The sequence below is a fragment of the Pararge aegeria genome, chromosome 7 (assembly GCF_905163445.1).
Source record: "Pararge aegeria chromosome 7, ilParAegt1.1, whole genome shotgun sequence".
In the NCBI taxonomy this organism is placed as follows: Eukaryota; Metazoa; Arthropoda; class Insecta; order Lepidoptera; family Nymphalidae; genus Pararge; species Pararge aegeria.
This window is the reverse complement of record NC_053186.1, coordinates 10,792,285-10,813,380: the sequence shown is the minus strand read 5'-3', so window position 1 is coordinate 10,813,380 and position 21,096 is coordinate 10,792,285. Positions and strand designations below refer to the sequence as shown.

At 36.1% G+C, this 21,096-nt stretch overlaps 2 protein-coding genes across 4 annotated transcripts in view; one reads left to right on the top strand and one right to left on the bottom strand.

Annotated features, from left to right (window-relative positions):
* LOC120624937 overlaps positions 1-9,664 on the bottom strand; it is a 114,869-nt gene extending 105,205 nt beyond the window's left edge. For all 3 annotated transcript variants that reach the window (XM_039891765.1, XM_039891768.1, XM_039891766.1), the window contains exon 1: positions 9,249-9,664. In XM_039891765.1, the coding sequence (XP_039747699.1) occupies positions 9,249-9,435 (187 nt within the window). In that variant the 5' untranslated portion in view covers positions 9,436-9,664. The remainder of the gene's footprint in view (positions 1-9,248) is intronic.
* A 1,101-nt stretch (positions 9,665-10,765) lies between these two features.
* Positions 10,766-15,130, top strand: LOC120625238 (RIB43A-like with coiled-coils protein 2). Its single transcript, XM_039892243.1, has 9 exons — positions 10,766-10,948; positions 11,405-11,545; positions 11,697-11,857; positions 12,212-12,347; positions 12,623-12,727; positions 13,082-13,221; positions 13,583-13,670; positions 14,455-14,561; positions 14,946-15,130. The coding sequence occupies exons 1-9, from the start codon at positions 10,826-10,828 to the stop codon at positions 15,085-15,087; spliced, it is 1,143 nt and encodes a 380-aa protein (XP_039748177.1). The 5' UTR covers positions 10,766-10,825; the 3' UTR covers positions 15,088-15,130.
* Positions 15,131-21,096: the final 5,966 nt, after the last annotated feature.

The following is a 21,096-nucleotide window of genomic DNA, read 5'->3' as shown; positions in this document are numbered from 1 at the left end:
AGGATCGGTTAAGTAGTTTTTGCGTGAAAGCGTAACAAACAAACTTACATTGACATTTATAATGTTAGTAGGGATAGGGATAGGGATGTGCGGATTATGTCTATGTATACTTCTTTATCTATAAATATCTATATTATAAAGCGGGAAAATTTATTTTGTTTGTTCGTTTGGACTCGATAGATCATGAGACGACTGACCCGATTTTAATAATTGTACAATAGGAAAGCTTTTTTTATCTAGAAGTAATTTGCTATATTTAATATTGGTAATAATAAGATTTCAGCCTGATAGGAATATACGGGCCGGTTATAAAAAGACCGTCTATACCAGATAATTGTTTTAATTTCAAGGTCGATTAGCCCAGTGGGCATCGACCCTGCTTTCTGAGTCCTCGGCCGTGGGTTCGATTCCCAAAACTGGATAATGTGTTTGTGATGAACGTGAATGTTTTTCAGTGTCTGGGTGTTTATCTGTAAATTATAGGTTTTTATTTATATTATTCATAAGTTATCCTAGTACCCATTTCACAAGCTATTCTTACTTTAGGGCTAGATTGTTGTGTGTTTAGTGACGTAATATATATATATATATATATATATTTTATATGAAAACGTATGAGATTTTAAAGATGGTATTTTTTCAAGGAACAACTGTGTAAATTACATCACCAAGCTGAAGGTCACTAAAAACCTGCGTTATAAAATCCTTTAGTATGTTAAAAACAAAAATGGCCGCCGTCCGTGGAAATGGCGCGAAGCCTTCACTTCAAGTCAATTACAAAACTTGCTAATTGCATTCTCAATGCTTTTAATGAATCCAATTCGCGTTCGAGTGAAATGTAATGGCAATTTAAAATGTATTTCCATTTAATACTGCTTGTAGTTATTTGTTACTAAATCAATGAGGGCGTTATTGTAATAAGAGTTAAGTAAAAATAAACTCTGAGTCTGTGCCACGAAGATCCAATTGAAATCCAAATGCTTCGCCGCAAACGTAAACGGATTTGTCACACCCTTCGGAAATCGGAGGTACCAGGGCCAGGAAGGGTAAAAGGGGAAAACCATAAGAAACCTGGCGGCGAACGATAGCAGTGACGCAGAGGATTGGTCTTACCTTAACTGAGGTTAAACGCGTGGCCACAGACAGATCGCAATGGATTAATGTGGTGTTTGCCCTTTTCCCCAAACGGGGGACGTAGGAGGTAAACAGAGAGAAAGAGAATAATAAACTCGTTGTGCAGATTACTAGGCTACATAAAATTAATAATTCACATAACCGAATGAAAAATTTGAGATGCCTCTGAGCCAGTTCAAAGTTTATATACCAAAAACGTTAGCTTACAGAAAAATCCCATTAATCATTACTTGAGCGATAAAAATTATAGGGTGTGAATTGCTCACAGTTAAATATTAATTGACCGTGAGATGGTGATAACAAAAAATAAATTTATGTGTACTAATAAATTTATTCATTCAATATTTTAACATGCTCAAGTCTGTTTGTTTACAGTGACTCTACCAACGAAGTGCAGATTCTCTTTTTTGCGGTTAATCGCGTTTCTTTTCAGATAATAGTAAAAATGTACCTACCGAGACAAAATTAATAAGCAAATCCGAAAAAAGGACCCATACTAAATCTATAAAAATAATAATATATGTAAAGAGTTCCCTGGAAATAACAGTCAGATATGAAAAATCGGATTTTGAGAAGGCTAAATGCTATATAACTTTGTAAAATATGACCCCTACTGGGTTAAATGGGGGAAGTATTTACAGAAAATTACGCTAAGTTTTAGAAATTCTTGAAAAAGGCCTCTTATATGCCATTTATTTTTATTATGCAAAGCAGCATAAACTAGGCGAAGGCACGATCCCATCATGCCATGAGTGCGGTGCTGTGGACTACACGGCTCAGCACACCCTCGAGGTTTGCAGCAAGTGGGGTCCTCAGACCTGCACTCCTATGGCAGCCATCTCTACCCAGCGTAGTGATTGCCACGCTGAGCAGCGAGAGCTCAAGGGAAGCGTTGGCTGACCTTTTCGCAGGAGGCTGCGGAACGGGTGCGTGAAAAGACTCCAGACGCGCATCCGCTTCGGCGTAGACAGGTGCGAAGAAGACTGCGGCAATATGACGCCCGCCAGCTACTCTTCGGCGGTTCCATTATATTAATAGAATAGAAATTCAACACGTGTAAGTCTGTAAGACTAGAAGCACGTAAAACAAAACAAAATGTTATTTGTGTGCTAAGTATGCATGGGAGCTCATTACCGTTCACTAATATGACAGCCTTTAGTAATTCCTGCTAACATCATTAGAATACATAATAAAGCGTTCAGTGTTTATAAAGCGGACAAGTTTAGCATGATAGAGCGAATAGGTAGATAAGTGTATTACCTACTATCACAGAGTTAATAGATAGGTCGAAGCGAGTTGCTCGTACCACCCTACCGACTAGACTAGCCATGTGATTTAGCGTTTCGGTACAATGCCAATTATTTAGGAGTATATATATGGCTTTAAAGTATCAATATATCGATAGAGCCTTCTTTTAAGGGTAGTATACGAACCCTGTGACAAATCAAAAGACCCTGTTAACTGCCACACCTAATAATATACAATGATTTAAAAAAACTGTCATATCCTTAACTGATTACCCTACCGTGTGGGGTCGGCACTTGAAAACTTGTTGGCTTTTGACAACTGGCTGTTGCCCGCGACTTTGTCCGCGTTTGCTTTTATTTTTAAGCATCACAGTTCATTTGAGAGATGTTTGGCAGTTACAGCGGCAAAAATTGTAGGTGTTCTGGGCAAGTAATGATAACTGGGGAGTACGGTAAGCAGGGCCCACTTTGGACGTTTGAAGGAGAATTTAATGAACTTCGATTTGAGCATTTAGCACTTACAACGAATAGTAACCGTTATAACTGTTATATTAAGAGACAACAACGTACTCTCAGTTTACTCAAATAGGTAAAGCTATCTACTGATTCTTGAATAAAAATCGGGTGTAGTTTTTAAATTGACATTTTCAATTAAGTGTAGCTCGAAAAAGAACTGTTTTGCTTAGGTTAATTATTTTTTTATACTCGTGATAACGAATTACTTTTAAATGTCCGATTAGAATGAATTTAAAGGTTTTTGCTACTTATAAATACAATTCATTATAAAACTCTTTATTCGAATAAGAATAAATACTTCGATACAAATGTAACCCACTTTTGTTCCTACCGGTGATCTAGTAAAATTTTAGAACTCAAAAGCTATTGTGACCTAACTATGATATTTAGATATTCTTCCCGGCCTTTTTTAGCTAATGATTAGTTCTTTCGTCATGAGTACATCTTTTTCATCTATCACCAATAGTTTTGTTAATTCTTAATCGAGGGGTAATTTAAATATAAGAATTGTGAAAATCGGTTAAGCTATGGCGAAGATGAAATCTACAAAAAGTTTCATCGCATATCCCAAACGAACCTTATTATTTTTCGAGATGAAAAGTATATTTTTTTTAATCTTAAGTAGCTTTTTTAATCTTAACCAAATTGAAATCCGTTGAGTTGTTATCGCGTGATGCGCGCACAAACCATCAGACATACGGACAAAAATTTCAAATTGAATTGTGAATTTCTGTTGCTTACAATATCTAACGTGTCCCAGTTATGCAAAAATTTCATCTGAGACACGGCTACTCTACGATTTTATTATACATATGTATAGATTAATTTCGTGATAATCCGTTCTAAGGGTTGGCATCATCAATAACCTACAACAGTCCACTGACCACTGCTGGACTGGTGATTGCAGAAGATTGCAGTAGTAGCACCGGGTATGTTGCTGCCCGTTCTGCTTTATATTCCCTTAGTCACCTCGTACGACGTCCGCGAGAGGAGAGGTGGTGACAACTGTAATCTGATCTGTCACCGCACGGCACAAAGGGTTGTTATCACCTTTTAATCGCAGAGTCAGTGTCTTCATGAAAATCTGCATATCATTTCGGACCCTTTTAGGGATCTTTCTTTTCGCATATCCTTCTAATTTAACACCAGTGTGTAAAAAAAATGGTTGAGTTCAACAACCTCTTCGGAATTGGGTTAAAATAAATACTTGTTTACTTGTTACTATCGCGGACTTGCATTATATAATGCTGTGCAATCAAACTAACTAAGTATAAATCTATAAACAATGATGGTTTTCGCGCTTCTACAATAATTCATAACACAACACCTAAGTAGGTAAGTGCCTAGTTAGTTTAATGCGTTTCAGCGTAACAGCGTAACACGAGACGAACATCCTTTGAACACGTCAACGTATCGTGGTAATAAACAATACTATAAATTGTTATTTGTGTATCTACTTTATACTAATGTACGCGATACGACTACTTGTGATATGTTCAAAGTTGTTATAATACTAAAGCATAAACATGCTTACTAACTAACATAACATAGTTTAGCTTATCTATAAAGAAAATAGTAAATATACCAACTTTTTTCCTTTTTTTTTATGTTTATAGACGAGCTCTTGACTGCATTCACACCTGATGGTAAGGGATGATGCAGCCTTAGGTGGAGTGCGGATGCCTAGAAGATGCCTATTCACTCTTGATTTGAAGGTACTCATATTGTAGGTACTGGGGAAAATGGAAGCTGGAAGGGCATTCCAGATTCTAGCGGTGCGGATCAGAAACGAAGATGCGAAGCGCTTCGTACGCGTCCGCGGTATATCGACCACGTAAGAATGCAGATCCTTACGGTGCCTCGCGGTTCGATGGTAAAAGTCGAGGGGGGAACTACTGAGCGCACTCTCCGAAATATATCCTATAGAATACCGAAAGGCAGGTGACCTTATAGAGAATATTGTTTTGAAATATGAAAGCTCATAAGATAACATAAGTTATCATTGATCAGTATGACTGATGTTTTGACAGATTATAATAAAATTGAATTCAATCCATTGAAGGGTTTCAAATGATGGAAACAACTAATAAAACTTCAACAATTTCGTTGACTAAATTCAAAAAAGGAAATCAGTAGCAGTCGGTTCATATACACGTACCATAGTCTTTCGCAGATATAAAACAGCAACAAAGAAACATTACTCCCTGGTAAGTAAAACGAAGAAAAAATATCAATAAAAAAGTAATTGCTTCGTGATCATGGCTCCCGTTTATGTAAATTTACATATCAATTTGATATTTAACATGATAAACACAAAGTTTATATTGATATACACGTCATCCCTAGGTACCTACTACCTTCAGTAGGAGGTTTTTGCTCCCATCTCCCAAGAACAATAAAACCTGTTTTTTCGGTGAATGCCTTTCACCGGAGTTTTTTCTCGAATTCTTACGGGAAAGTTTTGAACAGTTCGTCTGTATTTCACTAATAGCAAGTTTTAATGAACAATTAAAACTTGCTATTAGTGAAATACAGACGAACTGACGAACTGACGGCCGACTGGCGCAGTGGGCAGCGACCCTACTTTCTGAGTCCTAGGCCGTGGGTTCGACTCCCACAACTGGAAAATGTTTGTGTGATGAACATGATTGTTTTTCAGTGTCTGGGTGTTTATCTGTATATTATAAGTATTTATGTGTATCATATTCATAAAAATATTCATCAGCTATCTTGGTACCCCTTACACAAGCTACGCTTACTTTGGGGCTAGATGGCGATGTGTGTATTGTCGTAGTTTATTTATTTATTATTATTTATTTATTAATTCCTATCTGAATCTATATTGATGAAACAAAACATACATTTACAATTAAATTGCTTCACCTGCAACGGAATTGCTGATAGTTGAGAGAACTCAGCCGAATGCAGCAAACGATTTATTGTGAAAAATTATAAATTATGTAGCAAAACGCAGCGACATGCAGGTCATAGCAAAATTATAGGTCTTCAAATGACTATGTGTTTACAACAAATTTAACTAGTTCATGGTAAACGGAACAGCGACTCAGTATTTATATCTTGTTAGTTAACACTGATAAACACATAACCCATTCACTCCCATCTGTTTTAAATCAAACGCATATCCGTACCTAAATCCGTAGCAAGCGTAAACGTTTTCATTGATGAAGTTCTTGTAAAAATCCCTTAAAATATCTTCTAATTACAAATATCGAGCATAAAAGAATCTGAAGGCCAGGAATGACGGTCTGCCCAATTCAGTAAGTTTTTCAACACGTTGGCAACTGAGTACAATTTGACAGCGAGTGCTTGCTAACTATTGTCGCTGTCAAATTAAACATTTTGCTAACAGTTGCTATTAGCAACGTTACATTTTTTTATTTCACTACCAGTTAGCCCTTGACTGCTATCTCACCTGTAAGTGATGATGAATTCTAAGATGTAAGGGGGATAATCTGTTAAGGAATACTCCTTATTGTAGTCATACCCCTAATTGGTTTCCACGTGACATCGCACCCAAACACTAAATCGCTTAGCAGCACGTCTTTGTAGATAGGGTGGTAACCAGCCACGGCCAAAGCCTCCCACCAGACAAATCATTTTCATTTATTACATTTCCGTTACGTTACGCACCTGCCAACCTATTGAGTATTCAGTAACGCACAAATATTTTGGCAGGTATATAAAGATTAGTTAGGTTATGAATATCAAGCAAAATATAAGCTGGAGGGCACGAATGCTGGTCTGCCTTATTCATTGAGTTTACAAGTTGGCAACTGGTATCTTTAAAAATAACGTATAATTTGACAGTGATGTACGTAATAAGAGCTAAGTAGGTAACTGCTGTCAAATTGAACGTTTTTCTGACGTAGTGTAACCGCCAGGGATGGATCCCGGATTCTCACTTACGAGTATAAAACCACAACACACTGCGCCAGAGAGGTCAACGAATTTATCAGTACAATTGAATATGTTAAATAAATACTAGATACTGTGAGTAATAGCTATGCGTCATAGCATGGAAAAAATTTACTGGATTATTTAAATTATCGCTTTTCTATTGTCATTTAATTTTATTCCGAGTGTTGCACTAAATGAAATTCGCCCTAAAAAATATTTTGATAAATTCTAATTTCGGGGTGTAAAGCTTACCCACCACCCCGCGCTGTTCCAGAGCGGCAAGGTGGGTTTAAGGTAAAGATTATTGGGAGGGAGTGATAATGACCGGGATTTGCTCTATCTCGACATTCTTATCTATGGACGCAGGACGACCGATTGGTGCAGTGGGCAGCGACCCTGCTTTCTGATTTCAAGGCTGTTGGTTCGATTCCCATAACTACAAAAATGTTTGTGTGATGAAGATTCTGTAAGTCTGGGTATTTATTATGAATATTTATGTATATTAGGTATTCTTAAAATATACATCAGTCATTTTCTTACGCATGTGTTATGGGTATTAAGATGACCGATGAATATTTTAAGCTACGCATATTTTGGGGTCAGATGGCGACGTGGGTCTTGTCATAGAATATTTATTTTATTTACTTATCTCTCATAGTTAATATTAGAACAGCCAAATTCAAAACGTCGTAAAATTATTATATAGTTATATTTTCTATTCTCAACATTATCGCGTATACTATGTGTCCATGTCTTATTCGAATTATTTTACAGGATTCACCATCATCATATCACCCCATTACTGGCCCACTACATTGCACGGGTCCCATCCCACAATGAGAAGGGGGTAAGGCCATATTTTAAATTACATTACAAAGCTAGCCTTTAGAGCCTTAACCCTGGGGGTAAGTGATGATGTAGTCTAAGATGGTAGCGTGCTAACCTGTTTGAGGAGGTAGTTATGAATGCCATACCCCCTGATCGGTTTCTAAGCGATATCATACCATTTGTTTGTTGTATTAATTGAGTCTTTGTCCGTAGGATCTCCGGAGTCTCCTAACAGACCAGACCAGACAACATTCAGTAACTATAAAAATGCTAAAATACCCCTTCCGGGTATCGAACCCGTCACCTCGATTTACCCGAACACAGTGCTCACCACTGTACCACGGAGATCGTCAAAATATATTTCTATTTTTGACACATACACGACAATGTGCTGACATTGCTGACGCGCTTGATACACAAACACATACATCATGTCACTGTACGCAACATCAGCTATTAGAATTGCAGGGCTGCCAAAAACCGATTATTTAAAACACAATCAATAAAATCATCTGAATATATCTAATTAAATAAAATTCAATTATACGTACTAAGGCTACTACCGCGTAGACAAACAGGTCTCTTTTGTCTAGAATCGCTACTCGAATATGGTAACATATTCGAGTAGCGATTACGAGGTCCTAAGTTCAACTCCTGGGTCAGGTTCAAGTATAGTCTTAGTTTTCTCAGTATAATATAAATGAATGCATACATGAATACAATTATATGTTTACACACAGAAATATATAAATATAGAGTGAATATAGAATGTACAATTTGGCCTGTACATATCGAAAAATGTTTCACTACTTCCTTCCTGCGAGCCTAACTGCTAGAAACAATTAAATAATTAGTGTACTTTGAACAAGCAACCCTACTATTATTTGAAACCTAGCTATACCTAGCAACACCGTATAAGTAAGTAGCATGATTGCATGTCGTTAGACAATTCAAGGTGCTCTATGTTTTTCCTATTTCCACCGTAAAATTTCAGTTTCTACAGTTAATACAACTTGGAATTTATGGGTGGAATTTTCGGAAAGCATGCATCATGCAAATAGGTTGAATGATTTTTACTTATTCCTGTATTAACACAGAGAATGTATTTTTTAATAAGCGGTGTAAAAGAAGGTATGTTTTTGATTTGACCGTTTTGTCGGTCTATTTAACGTAGCGCTCAAATGGACGGGACCAATTTTAATGATTTAATTTTTAACAAGTTTTTTTACGGTCTCTTTTGTTTTCTTTAACGATACATTTAATTTTTTAATTGTGTATCTAAAACTGTATAGATTTTTGATATTTTTTTAATGCAGTTTTTCACATCATATTGTCAACATATTTACAGCTCCAAAAATAAAACATTCTCTATCATTACATAATTGAATAAAATCTTCCTTAAATTGTATTAATTCTAATTTTAAAGCAGAGATAATTTCAAAGTAAAACTGTACAGCACAATTATTAATTTTCTTAGATACTAAAATCAATTGCGCACAATTTAAAAAGTTCGCAAAAAAGTTACGTACAAAATTGATGCGACGTTGTTGCTTACGTTCATGATCGAAAACCGGAGCGACTGCCAAAAAAAAATTTAGTACCTACCTTTACGTCGTCCAAAAGGTCCGCAGAACGAATTTCCCTTGCCAATTATATTGTCATCGATATATTTGATTAACTTCCCAGCATCCTCAGCCTTGTGTGCTCTGTCACACCATCTGGACGGCAGATCTTCTTGCATTGATTCCGATTTTCCCTTTGAGCCCCTTGATTTTTTCAACACACTTGTCATAATTAATTTTACCCCATTTAATTAACCGGCACAATTCACACAATATTTAATGTATCACTTTAATTATGGCAACACTGTTTATTATTTATCACGGTGCGATTTTCTCGATCTAACGTAGTGTTTGTATACAATTTTGTACGCGGTACACGCTCGAGCAAATAACACGTCGGTCGCGAGGTTACCTCATCGAGCGAATGATGCTAACCTTGTTGGCGCTCACTGCACGAGTTGCCGCCGTACTACTACTATACGATATACTCTACTAGCGTATTGGTATTGCCTGACAAGACGCATCGCCGCATTTTCAGTGTTACCGTGCCTAAAATACCTACCTTATAGTAGGTTTTCTAACTACGGACTTTTCTTTTAATTTCTAATAGAATTATCGCGTTTCGTCATCATGGATTTTTAATATATAGTAAAGACTATGTTTTACGACTATTGATAAACAAAAAGCCCACAAGCCGTAACCAACTATAAAAATGAGTTACATAAAACCTTTTTGGAAAAGCTATTTCAATAACAATTTCTTACCTGATTTCGGCCACGTTAGGCGATCTCCTGCGAGGTTTTCCAACTACGCAATTGATATTATAGTGCACAAGTGTCTGTGCCTCTCTAGTACCTCACTCTCATAGTCCGATGGAACGGCAGCTACGACAAGACCAAAAAGGGATCAGATCTCTCTGAGTCACGAGGTGAAGCACCGCCAATTAACAATATATTCACCATCATCACACCAACCGTTGAACCTCCAATGCTGGATAAATGCACGGGGCTTTTGTAGAGTTCTAAATTTCATGTTTACGCTTGCAGGTAGCCACCTGCATCCAGTTGCAAAGAGCTTGATGATCTTACTAAACTTCTCGCTCGTAGGTTTAACGACTCCCAGCTTCCGAAAAAAACCGGTTTCCTAAAGGGCTTAAGTACCGTAGACCACATATTTAGCTGTAGCATTTTGCATAGCATTTGTGGAGTATGAGAAAACCTTATATTCGATAGAAACTGTTGTGACGCCACTATGTCTACTTTCCTATATATTTTACAGGACCAGACTACGAGGCCAATCCAAAGTGTACCTCTGGCAGTACGATAAATTAAGTGTCTCTAAGTAATTTTTCTGATTATTGTTACAGAACCCTGAAATTTTTTTCTTACCGCTATACAGCAAACGAAAAAAGCTTTTTTCGTTCGATGCCGCTATATATGAACTCATATAGTGTTAATTCATACACAAAATAAGGCTTTAAGCTTAAAAGATATACGGAAAATCTCATTATGACATGCCAGTTTCTATGACAACAATATTTATTAAATCGTTGCGCGCGAGCCTTTTTTATTTCTTTCGTATAGTTTACATATTTGGGAAGGCTTTTTGGAAACTGTAGATATGTTGAAGCTTCAGATATCGAACGCCCAGGACCGAAAAGAAGCTCAGAACAGAGAAAGGAGGAGACAATGCGAGTTGGAGAGAAGATCCAGGATATTCAATGCCAGGAACCGAAAAATTGGTGTGAGTGAATTCCCTTGAAATTGAATCAATCATACCCAATTATTTTATACTATCGTCTTCCACCGAAGGGATGTCTCTGCTCACAGAGGCCCATACCTACCCGTTACTGATGGAAGGGCATAACATATTATAAGTTTAACTGTAATTTATAGAAAAATTGAGATAGGAAAGGCGGCTTTATGGCTTAGTAGCTATCTCTGCCAGGCACCAAAGGATTAAAGGAACATCTTCATCTTGCTCAGCCTATTGGTGTCCGACAAGCCTCCTCAGTCTTAGGAGAGATGGAATCAGAGTATAAACCCATCAAGCTGCTAGATGTGGTTTTGTGGTAAACAACAATTATCACATCTTCACGATCGTTATAACCGGGATTATCTTAAAATGCCGTCGAAAGCAAAGGTGAACAATGCTTAATTCCTTGTCCATGTCTTAAACAAAAATTGTATTTCGTTTCAGATTGATGTGCCATTTATTGATCGGCAAATAGCAGAAAAACGCGCAGAGCAAGATGAGCAGAATAGAAAGAATTTGGCGTTTGCCCAGCAGATGATCAAAGACAGCAACCTCGCTGTCGTGCTTGAGGCAAGAGAGAAAGAGGTAAGCTCAGTGCTTCTATCATCATTATTATCCCATTAATGGCCTACTAAAGAACATGGGTTTCCTCTCAAAATGTGAAAGTCTTATTTATTTTTAAACTTTCATTAAAGCCCGTGTAGGTTATTTGACAATGGTTACGCTCATTTTCCAGGAACGTCGTCGCATAGACATTGAAATAGATGGCTACCGCCAGAGATATCAACGTAAAGAGGACAGCCGTGAATTCGACCTCAACAACCCAGAATTCCTCAAAATGCAGCTTCCTCCACGAGCATCTGATGGCGATCCGGTGGGCATGTCCAGTGCACAAAAGTAAGATATCATCTTAAGTCTAGTCGTTAAGCATTGAGTCATTTCCACCAAGACCAAATTAGCAAGCGGAAACACAAAACATCTGCTGTTGACTGGTTAGGTAAACTTAGACAGCATCAGGGCAAGCGTATCACATTTAATAACAATCTGTATCTTTAATAATATTTCTAAGTATTCGTTAAGTCTTAACACAATAACCTTAAAACCCCAGATAATTAAAAATAATTGGAACTTAATCAACCCATCAGTAGTTTTTCAAGGACACGCAATATTTAACGCCAAACTCATAAAAAATATCCGTTACGTAGAATAAAGAATATGAAATTATATCCTACCCTTACCTTCTCCTCACAGATTCGAAGGCGAAGACCTGGAATACGAGGAGCGCAAGAAGCTAATGGCTGCACAGAAGAATGCTTGGCTTGAGCAGCAGGTGCAAGAACGCAAGGCCGCTCAGGAGGAACGCAGACAGGCGGAGGCTGCTTACATGGTAAATTGAACACTAATATCTATCGTTAAAGTCAATTATAATCATGGAAACAGCCCATACACGCTGCTTTCACGTTGACAGGGATAATCATCGACCTAGACATTTCTTGAGCTTAGAGCAGTTCTTTCTTTAACCGTCAATTCAAATCCGTTGAAACATTCTTCGGTCGCGTGTATGAGTTTACGCAATCGGGGAAACAATTTAACCGAAGTTAGTAATTAACTAAACAATAGTTTTAATAATCCGAGATCACAAATTGAGAAGTCATATTTCAGATGGCCATTAAAGCGCGAGACGCACGCGCGGGTGAATTGGACAAACTGGAGAGGGAGTGCAGATATAGACTGGGCCAGGCCAACCTGCGCTACAACGAGGCTTTGGTATTAATTAAAATTCTTTCTAAAAATTTTATTGAATGTTATATTGAAATCTGACAGTTCGTAGATTCAAATATCTCAAACCTTCTGACAAAGTAAATAAAGTTTATGTAATAGCAATTTTTGTCTTCGTCATAAAAGTTGGAAACGTTTAAAGAGGAGTCGCAAAATAATCTTTTGTAATGCAGACTTTTAAGAATGGAACAATCTTAGCAGTTTAATTGGTCTCTTCTTCACGTCTCGTTACAACTTGCAACATTTCTCTCCAAAGATTTAAAGAAGTTTTAAAAGGCATAGCGATTGTCCTAAAGCTATATTCTATGACAATCGGCCACAATTTTTGAGGCTCCCTTTTAGGCGACCGAGAAGAAACAGTTGGAACAGATAGTAAAAGAACAAGAAGAGGCCGACAACACCGCCGAAATGTACAATAACCTCACGTCAGATATGCTTACGGAGAACCCTGACGTTGCTAAGAGTGCTCTCGGAAAGAATAGGTAAGTATACTGTTATATGAAATAGACTTTTAGTCATCCAGGATCTACGTAACCTAATTCGACAGTCATCGTCTCTAGCTCACGCAGTAGGCTGACGCCTATTAGCCAATTGCCATTTATAACTCCGTCAACGATCGTTTTATGAACCAGGTATCTCTGGATTATATTAATAATTTTATATTTATTGTATTATCTCGATTAGAAAACATTTGCTTGTTATAACAAGCAAGAGCTTGCAAGCACGTAATGAATTAGGTGTGTGGAGTCCATAAATCCGCAGCCATATGGGCCAGCATGGTGGACCACGACCTTAACCCCTTTTCATTGTAGGTTGATTTGATGATGATGATGATGATTTTAGGGCTATTGGTTTTATGTACAAGGGGATGAACCAAGAAGAATTAAAGAAATTCTACGCCGCGCAGAAAGAACAAATGGCTGCTGCCAAGGTGAGTATTTACTATTTTTGATGCTGATCTAAAGCACAATCGATTGTTTGTGCTTGTTCAAGAAGTTCAAAAACTAGCTAGTGTTTTGACAATTCATACTCACGTACAAAAATCCGAATCTCAAATAATAGTAAATCAGTTTAATATGAGCAAGTTTTTCAGTTATTTATTAATAATATCCATTTAACAGTTTTGAAAATTATCTAAGTGAATTCATACCAGGCAGAATCACAAATTGACAATTTAAATCTACAATCTAATCAATGAGACTCTGTTAACTTAGGACAGTAGTATAACCATACTTTACCAGCTGACCCAAAATCCTCTAAGCATTAGTTAGCAGCAATCCTCCTCTAAATCCTCTAAGCATAAGTTCCGTACTCCGGTCACCAACTGGTCGGTATGCAAGAGTTGTGATTATTAGCAGATCCTAGATGCTATTAGAGATACCTTCAGTATTTCTGGCAACCATCGTGTTTTTGTTGTTTCACTTTAAAACAGGTACTTCGTGCTGACATTGTACATTTCATGGATGGATTAAATCATTGATAGTTAGAGATCGATTATACCAATATAGGTATTATTGATAGATTGAGCCCCCTGGATCAGGCAGTTTAGAATACAGTTGTCGGTTCTACTCCTACCATCGACTGCGACCACCAACCCGTCTACCCAGCGCGGTGTTTATGGTGTTTTATTCAGAGAAGTATTTAGTCCAGAAGTGGACTGTTGTAGGCTATTGTATGCTTAATTATATATGTCAATGCCTTATTACATATTTCAGGCAAAACGTGAGGCTGAAGATAAAATGGAGGCTGAATGGCAGGCTCTTGGCAAATCCATACAGAACGAAGTGGCTCGACTCGACATTCAGGACCAACGAAAAAGGAGGTTAGAATTTATTTATGAAAGTACCTACTTTGCAATCTATTTAGTCTCTACCTCGGTGGTCTAGTGGTCTAGTCGTTCTGGGTTCTCCGGATCAGACCAGAATTGAAATACAACTAAGGGGATTTACAAAAGTCCGTAACTTTTCATGTTTCATTGATTTAAGTTGGTTTGTATTTTGACATTTAAAATGGTAAAATACACATTTCAGGATTCATACAATCCCGTTCTCTAAATAGGTGACCAGTTTATTTTTTAGCCCGCGATTATCCTAATGATGTTTTTCTTTAGCCTTAAAGCAAGTTTAATCGAAGTCTTACCCGCTACTTTAACATTAAATATAACATTAACAAAATAAGGGGTAAATATTTTACTTATATATTACAGGGATATCGCTCGCCAGCTTATGGAAGAAAACCAACTTCTGGCGTTACAGCAAAAGGAGAAAGAGAAATATTTCAAAGAAGTCGTGTACAACAACACTCCGACCGATGACTATTACGCTCAATTCAATACTACTACTAGATAGATTAATATACTTAATAAAAATTATGTATACAACGTGTAACGGAATTACGAAATACTGTTGAAGGGTGCAAAATTATATTTCAGAAATCCCCCTGTAAAAATATTAAATCAAAAGAAGGATATTTATTTTTCCATACAAACTAATTTATAAAGTTCTCAGTGTTTACAACCCTATTGAAGATAGAAGAAAGAAACGCGTACCTAATAAAGTGACAGCTGTCACTTGATTTTACTTTTGCATGTGGCGTTAGGGCTGTATCTGATTTATTTCAGTAAAATCTATGGCAGTGGTGTACTCAAAAACGATTAGGTTTTCGGTTTCACAGATGAGTCTCAGAGAGTACATTATGTACATCTAAAGCCTGTGAAGTAATATTTCGTTTTTCATTTACACGTTGTATTCATTTTCATTTCATTTACAAGGCGTCACGCGAAAATTCACTTGCTTTAGTACCTACTTATTTGCATTTATGTCAGTGCAATGCTAGAAAATCGAACAAAAAATTGTTAGCATAGTTTTAACCATTATTATAACTTCACAAGTTTATCATCAGGTATTTTGGCAATTGTAGAAAATAAAACTTTCAATAAAGTAACTGACTTTCAATAAAGAAGCAGACTCTTACAGAGTGCTTAGAGATTTTCTAGGTACCAGCACGTTTACTTATCCGACCGCGTGAAAGTAAACTAAGTACGATTTAAATCGAAGGAGGATATCGAAGGAGCGCCATCTAGTGACAATATTGGATACGGTATCCACGATATTGAATAAGTAGAAGCAGGTAGAAAATCTCACACCCAGATAGTATTACTAAAGCGATCCAGTTAACGTAATCATTAATAACTTCACTTTTTTTCATCATTATTAACACATTTCACTGCAGAGCACAGTAACCTTAGTAAAAAATTTGCTCGCTCGCAATCGAGTTATAGTTTTCGAGTAAAGAACATTTGTTCTATACTCGAAAACTATAACGATCAAATTTGAGCTTTAAAATATGGCATACTTTAAAGCTCAAATTTGCTTACAATTCTTCGGTTAGGGCTGTCTCTTTTAGTCTCTAAAACGAGTACTTTGACGGTATAGACTTTAATATGCGATAACGACTCTTTGATTGCGAGGGAGCAATTCTTGTACTCAAAGATTTCCCGTTAGAACGAGAAGAGTATAGGCTGTAGTCATACACAGTGGCCAAGTGCGGATTGGTGGCCTTAACACACCTTTGACAACATTATGGAGTACTCTCAGGCATGCAAGTTGCTTTACGATGTTTTCAGTATTATTTGACGGACCCAGCAGATGAGGTTAAGAGTGAAAATAATCGCCGTTAAATAAATAAATATACTACGACCATACACACATCGCCATCTAGCCCTAAAGTTGTAGCTTGTGTTACGGGTACTACTGGGGACTGACTGGGGGATGGGGACTGACTGATGACGAATGAATACATATATTAATCTTTCTATATATATAAAAGAGAAAGTGTGTGGGTATGTTCCGTATAGGCTCCGAAACGGCTAGACCGATTTCAATTAAACTTTCAGGATCTCCGGATTGACCAGGCGAGTAATCCTGTAAAGTTTGGTGACGATCGGAGCACTCCTATTTTTGAACTGTCAAACTGTCAAATACAGCTTTTATTTACTATGATGATATTCTATTGTTGGGTGTACATGGGTGTAGATAATGATCTCCTCCCGCTCGAGAAGAGAATAGAAGAGAATGAATACGGAGAGAAATAAATGATTTAATATATTATGAGACTTACATTAAAAATGTAATGATTTATTTTATTTATAATGATGTAAGTTTATTGTTTTAATAAAATAAAGCAAAATCTAGCCCGGCGAAGCGGGCTGGGTACGCTAATTAATAAATACTTATAATATACAGATAAACACGCAGACACTGAAATTCAGTCATGTTCATCATACAAAAATTTTCCAGTTTTGGGAATCGAACTCACTAGCTTGTACTCAGAAAGGGTACTGCCTATCGGCCGTCGATGTGAATGGAGCAGAAATAAACATAGCGGTATTACTTTACCAGAAGAGCTCTCACAAAAATATGTTGGTCCGGTTGCTATTCATATGTGTTGATCCGGCGAATACGCAACGCAATCGATTATCGGCATCACCCTAAGATTTGTTGATAATGAAGGTAGGTAGATTTATGCAAAAATTAAAGCAAAGGTTTGATAGTTAATAAATATTTAATCATGGAATTTGATTCCCTCAGCACAGTATCACAATAATAAAGATAGATACACCTAGTTTTTTTTTTTGATAAATAAATTCATTATACTAATTTGGCATATTCTCTCGAAATCAAAGTACACTTCAAAAGTTTAGTTTTAAATATACTGATAAATTAAAAAATATTTTAATTTCTAAACACCAATTGAATTGTAGAATTAAATAAAATTATTTAACTACTACAATAAGAATAACCAAAGCAATGCCAGCGAAACGAGATAACCAATGTAAACAAACCTTGACTTTGAGCGTGAGAATTAGATATAATATTTCTGCCTTTTTCTCCCGTGTGCAGTAACGTCTAAGTTTGTAAGCTTTAAGATCATTTATCGCGTCTCACCAGCATTACTTTAAGTATAGAAATGAAATCATTTGTGCGTGCCAACCTTGAACGCGTGTCATAGAAAAATACTTTCCCTCCCCACCTACAATACCCCTCTGTCGCCCACGAATGCCTTGAGGGCTGACACTCGTGTAATATCAGAACGGATAAAGTGCGGCGCAAGATGAAGCAAGCTTTTAAGACTTTTATCGTGAAATTGAATCGTCTGGCACTAGAGCTTCCTTTCAATACACTTAATATCGTTACTTCTTACTATGTAACACACATAATATTATATATTTGACACTTAGAATTTTTAAAATAGAGATCCATCAAGATATACGTTATCATATGTGACTATATGCTGTAATTTCATTACAAACAAATGGAAGCCTATAATCTACTCATAATTAAAAATAGACTTCAAACTAAAAATGTTTCACGTTAGAATATTAATAATTCCACAAGACATTCCGACATATTATATATATAATCTTTATAAAATACTATTTTATTTTAATAGTGGAAAGCAATGAAAATATTTAGGTTGGAGCAGGCTTGCCTAGAAAATACCTTTCACTCTTGCCTTAAAGTCATCATCATAATTATTCACTTCATCGGTTCGTATAAGAAACATAAGAGAAGTGAAACTTCTCAAATAAACCACCTGTTGTCGACCTCCCTGGCGCAACGGTGAGCGCTACGAATGTAAGTTGGAGGTCCCGAGTACGATTCCAGGCACGAAATAAAAAATAACTCTTATTAAAACACTAATCCCTGCTGTTATCCAGGTGGAACCATTGCGTTATGCGCTATAGGTGCGCCTTATTCGCCCGCATACCGCGAAATTTATGTTTTTAAAAAGTCTATAATTCATAATTATATTGTTAATATTAATTGATGATTCTTTTAGTTATTAATCTTGTATTAACAATAGTGTATGGCAATAAAGGATTTTTATTATTATTTATTATAATGATGTATAGAATACACATATTTTTTTTAATATACTCATTCATTACATTACTCTATTGATTCATAAATTCGTAATTTATGAATTAATACACTTTTATTGCTTCCCACAAAAAGTAATTAAAAAAATAAAGTATAACAAAACAACGTATACAATTTGTCGGCCTTATCGTCTCCTAGCGATTTCTTCCAGGCAATCAACGGCGAATAAAAACAAATACAGAGAATAGGTACGTGGTGCATATATAGGTACATTTACCAGTAGAAAAATATCATTGCTTTATATCATCATCTGGATTAAAGATGATGTACCAAGCTAACAACCCCGTTCCGGAAATTGTTTACTAACTGTTAATTGCTCGAATCTTCGAGAAAAAAAACACACATAATGTGATAGCTTGTAAAAAAATACGAAAAAAATGGGTATGTATTAGTGTAACACGTAAGAAGTGAAACTTCTTTGTGAAATATTTTTTTTTCTATTTATTGATGTTTACTAAATTATAGTCGGAAAAATGTAATAGGCCCGTTTTGACATTTGTGAAAGACCATAGAATGTAACTTGGAACGAAACTGAAAGAAACAAAAAAATAAAAATCAATTACATACAGTGTTTTAAAAAATACGTAAATTTTTTTGGGACGTTAAATAATATGAAAGAATATATCGCGAGTATTCTTTTTGCGCTTACTTCATAGTAGCATGCAATTTATAATTGTTGCGAAACGTTCCGAAAACAGTTACGTTCTCAGTCCTTTTTTTTTTTATACTAGAGCTGTAACCATTTTTTTACTGAATATCGAAATTAAATATTGTGTAGTTATGTTTACTGCAAAGAATGTGCTTGGTTCTTAAAATGGGTTCTAAATAATAAGTCTGAGATGATGTATCTGACCAAGCGGCACATGACTGAAGCGTCCCCGCGCGCACTGCGCAGTTTTTCGTTCCTCATCTTGTAAAGTTGACTGTGCGCTCGTTTAAGTTTGATATATATTGTTATTAAACGTTATCTATGGCTCTTCTATTTTGGACATTAATTTAAACATAGTGATTTGACTCGAGTTTTGTGTTTGTTGTTATATAGTACTAACTCTGTTTCAACATGTTGAAAAGTGGACGTATAATCAACAGCCAGTCACGCGTATTGGTTGTGAAGTTAAAGGAATACTTTGAACGAACGAACACTTTACAATACATAATAATATCAATCAAGTACTGATACAAACTTGAATTGATTTATCGTGAGTATCGAGTACAGAGTCTCATGGTTACATAACTAGTTACGTCGCGATGACAAATGTCAAAACGGGCCTATTACATTTTTACGACTATAACAGTATTAATTAATACCTGAACTTTTTAACCTGAAGTAACTTTTTTAAAAATACCATAATCACACCCACGTGTTGAATGCATTAGAAATAAATTTGGAGTGTAACGGAAAAATGTGACTTAGAAATGAAAATGGCGCGTAACAGAAAAACGTTACATTGCTATAAAATTTCTCACATAGGTCGATAAAGAATCTTCATCAAACTTCAATTACAGGGTAGTAATAGTAAGCGATCTAAAATTAATACCCGTGTTCTGTAACTTTTCGGTCGTTAATAACTCGTTGGCGACTCCATTATACAAATGTTCCGATAAGTGTACAACCACCTCTGTCATTTAGAGTTTTTTACAAGATCAATCAAATTTAAAATTAGTCAAGTACACACAGTTGAAGAACAACACCTATCAAATATTGTTTTGTGTGGATCATTAGGTAACCTGTCATACAATTTCCAGATCATTTCTGCCGCCATCCTTACACACATCCATACAAGAAATCAAAACAAAAACAACGACAAAAACAGACCCACTTCTTTGTGCGCCTGAGATTAAAAAGAACTATCTAAAAATAGCTTTTAACAATAATCGTTATAAATATAATTATTAATAAATACACTCAAAAATTAAAATAAATAAAAATAAAAAATGTAAATTAATATTTTTAAAAAATATGAGTTCTATCTGTTAAAACTTAGGCGAATGGCAGCACGGAATTCACTTAGACCGGTTTATTGAAGCAACTGTAAACTGTTAAAACTGCCGCAAATAGTCACTCGATTGGATTCTAAAGAAGGACGATCTATCGGGTTAAACTACGTTTAATTAATCTTGTATTTTATTTTCATTTTTAAATTTCTTACAACTTAGCCCTCCACTGTAATTCTGACCCAGTGGTAAGTTATGTAAGTCCCTTTAAAAGTGTATTCAAATCCAGGGCAGTTATTTTAAACCCAAGAAAGTGCTAAATCGACGTCACCTTTTTTTCGGTACGGCGATACCCAGTAACCTAATGAATCTAACTGCTATATCTAACTGAATGCAGCTAGAAAACTTTAACGTCTAAATTAAGTGACATATTCCTGCATTTAGCTACCAAGAATATATACTATACTATACAATACACGC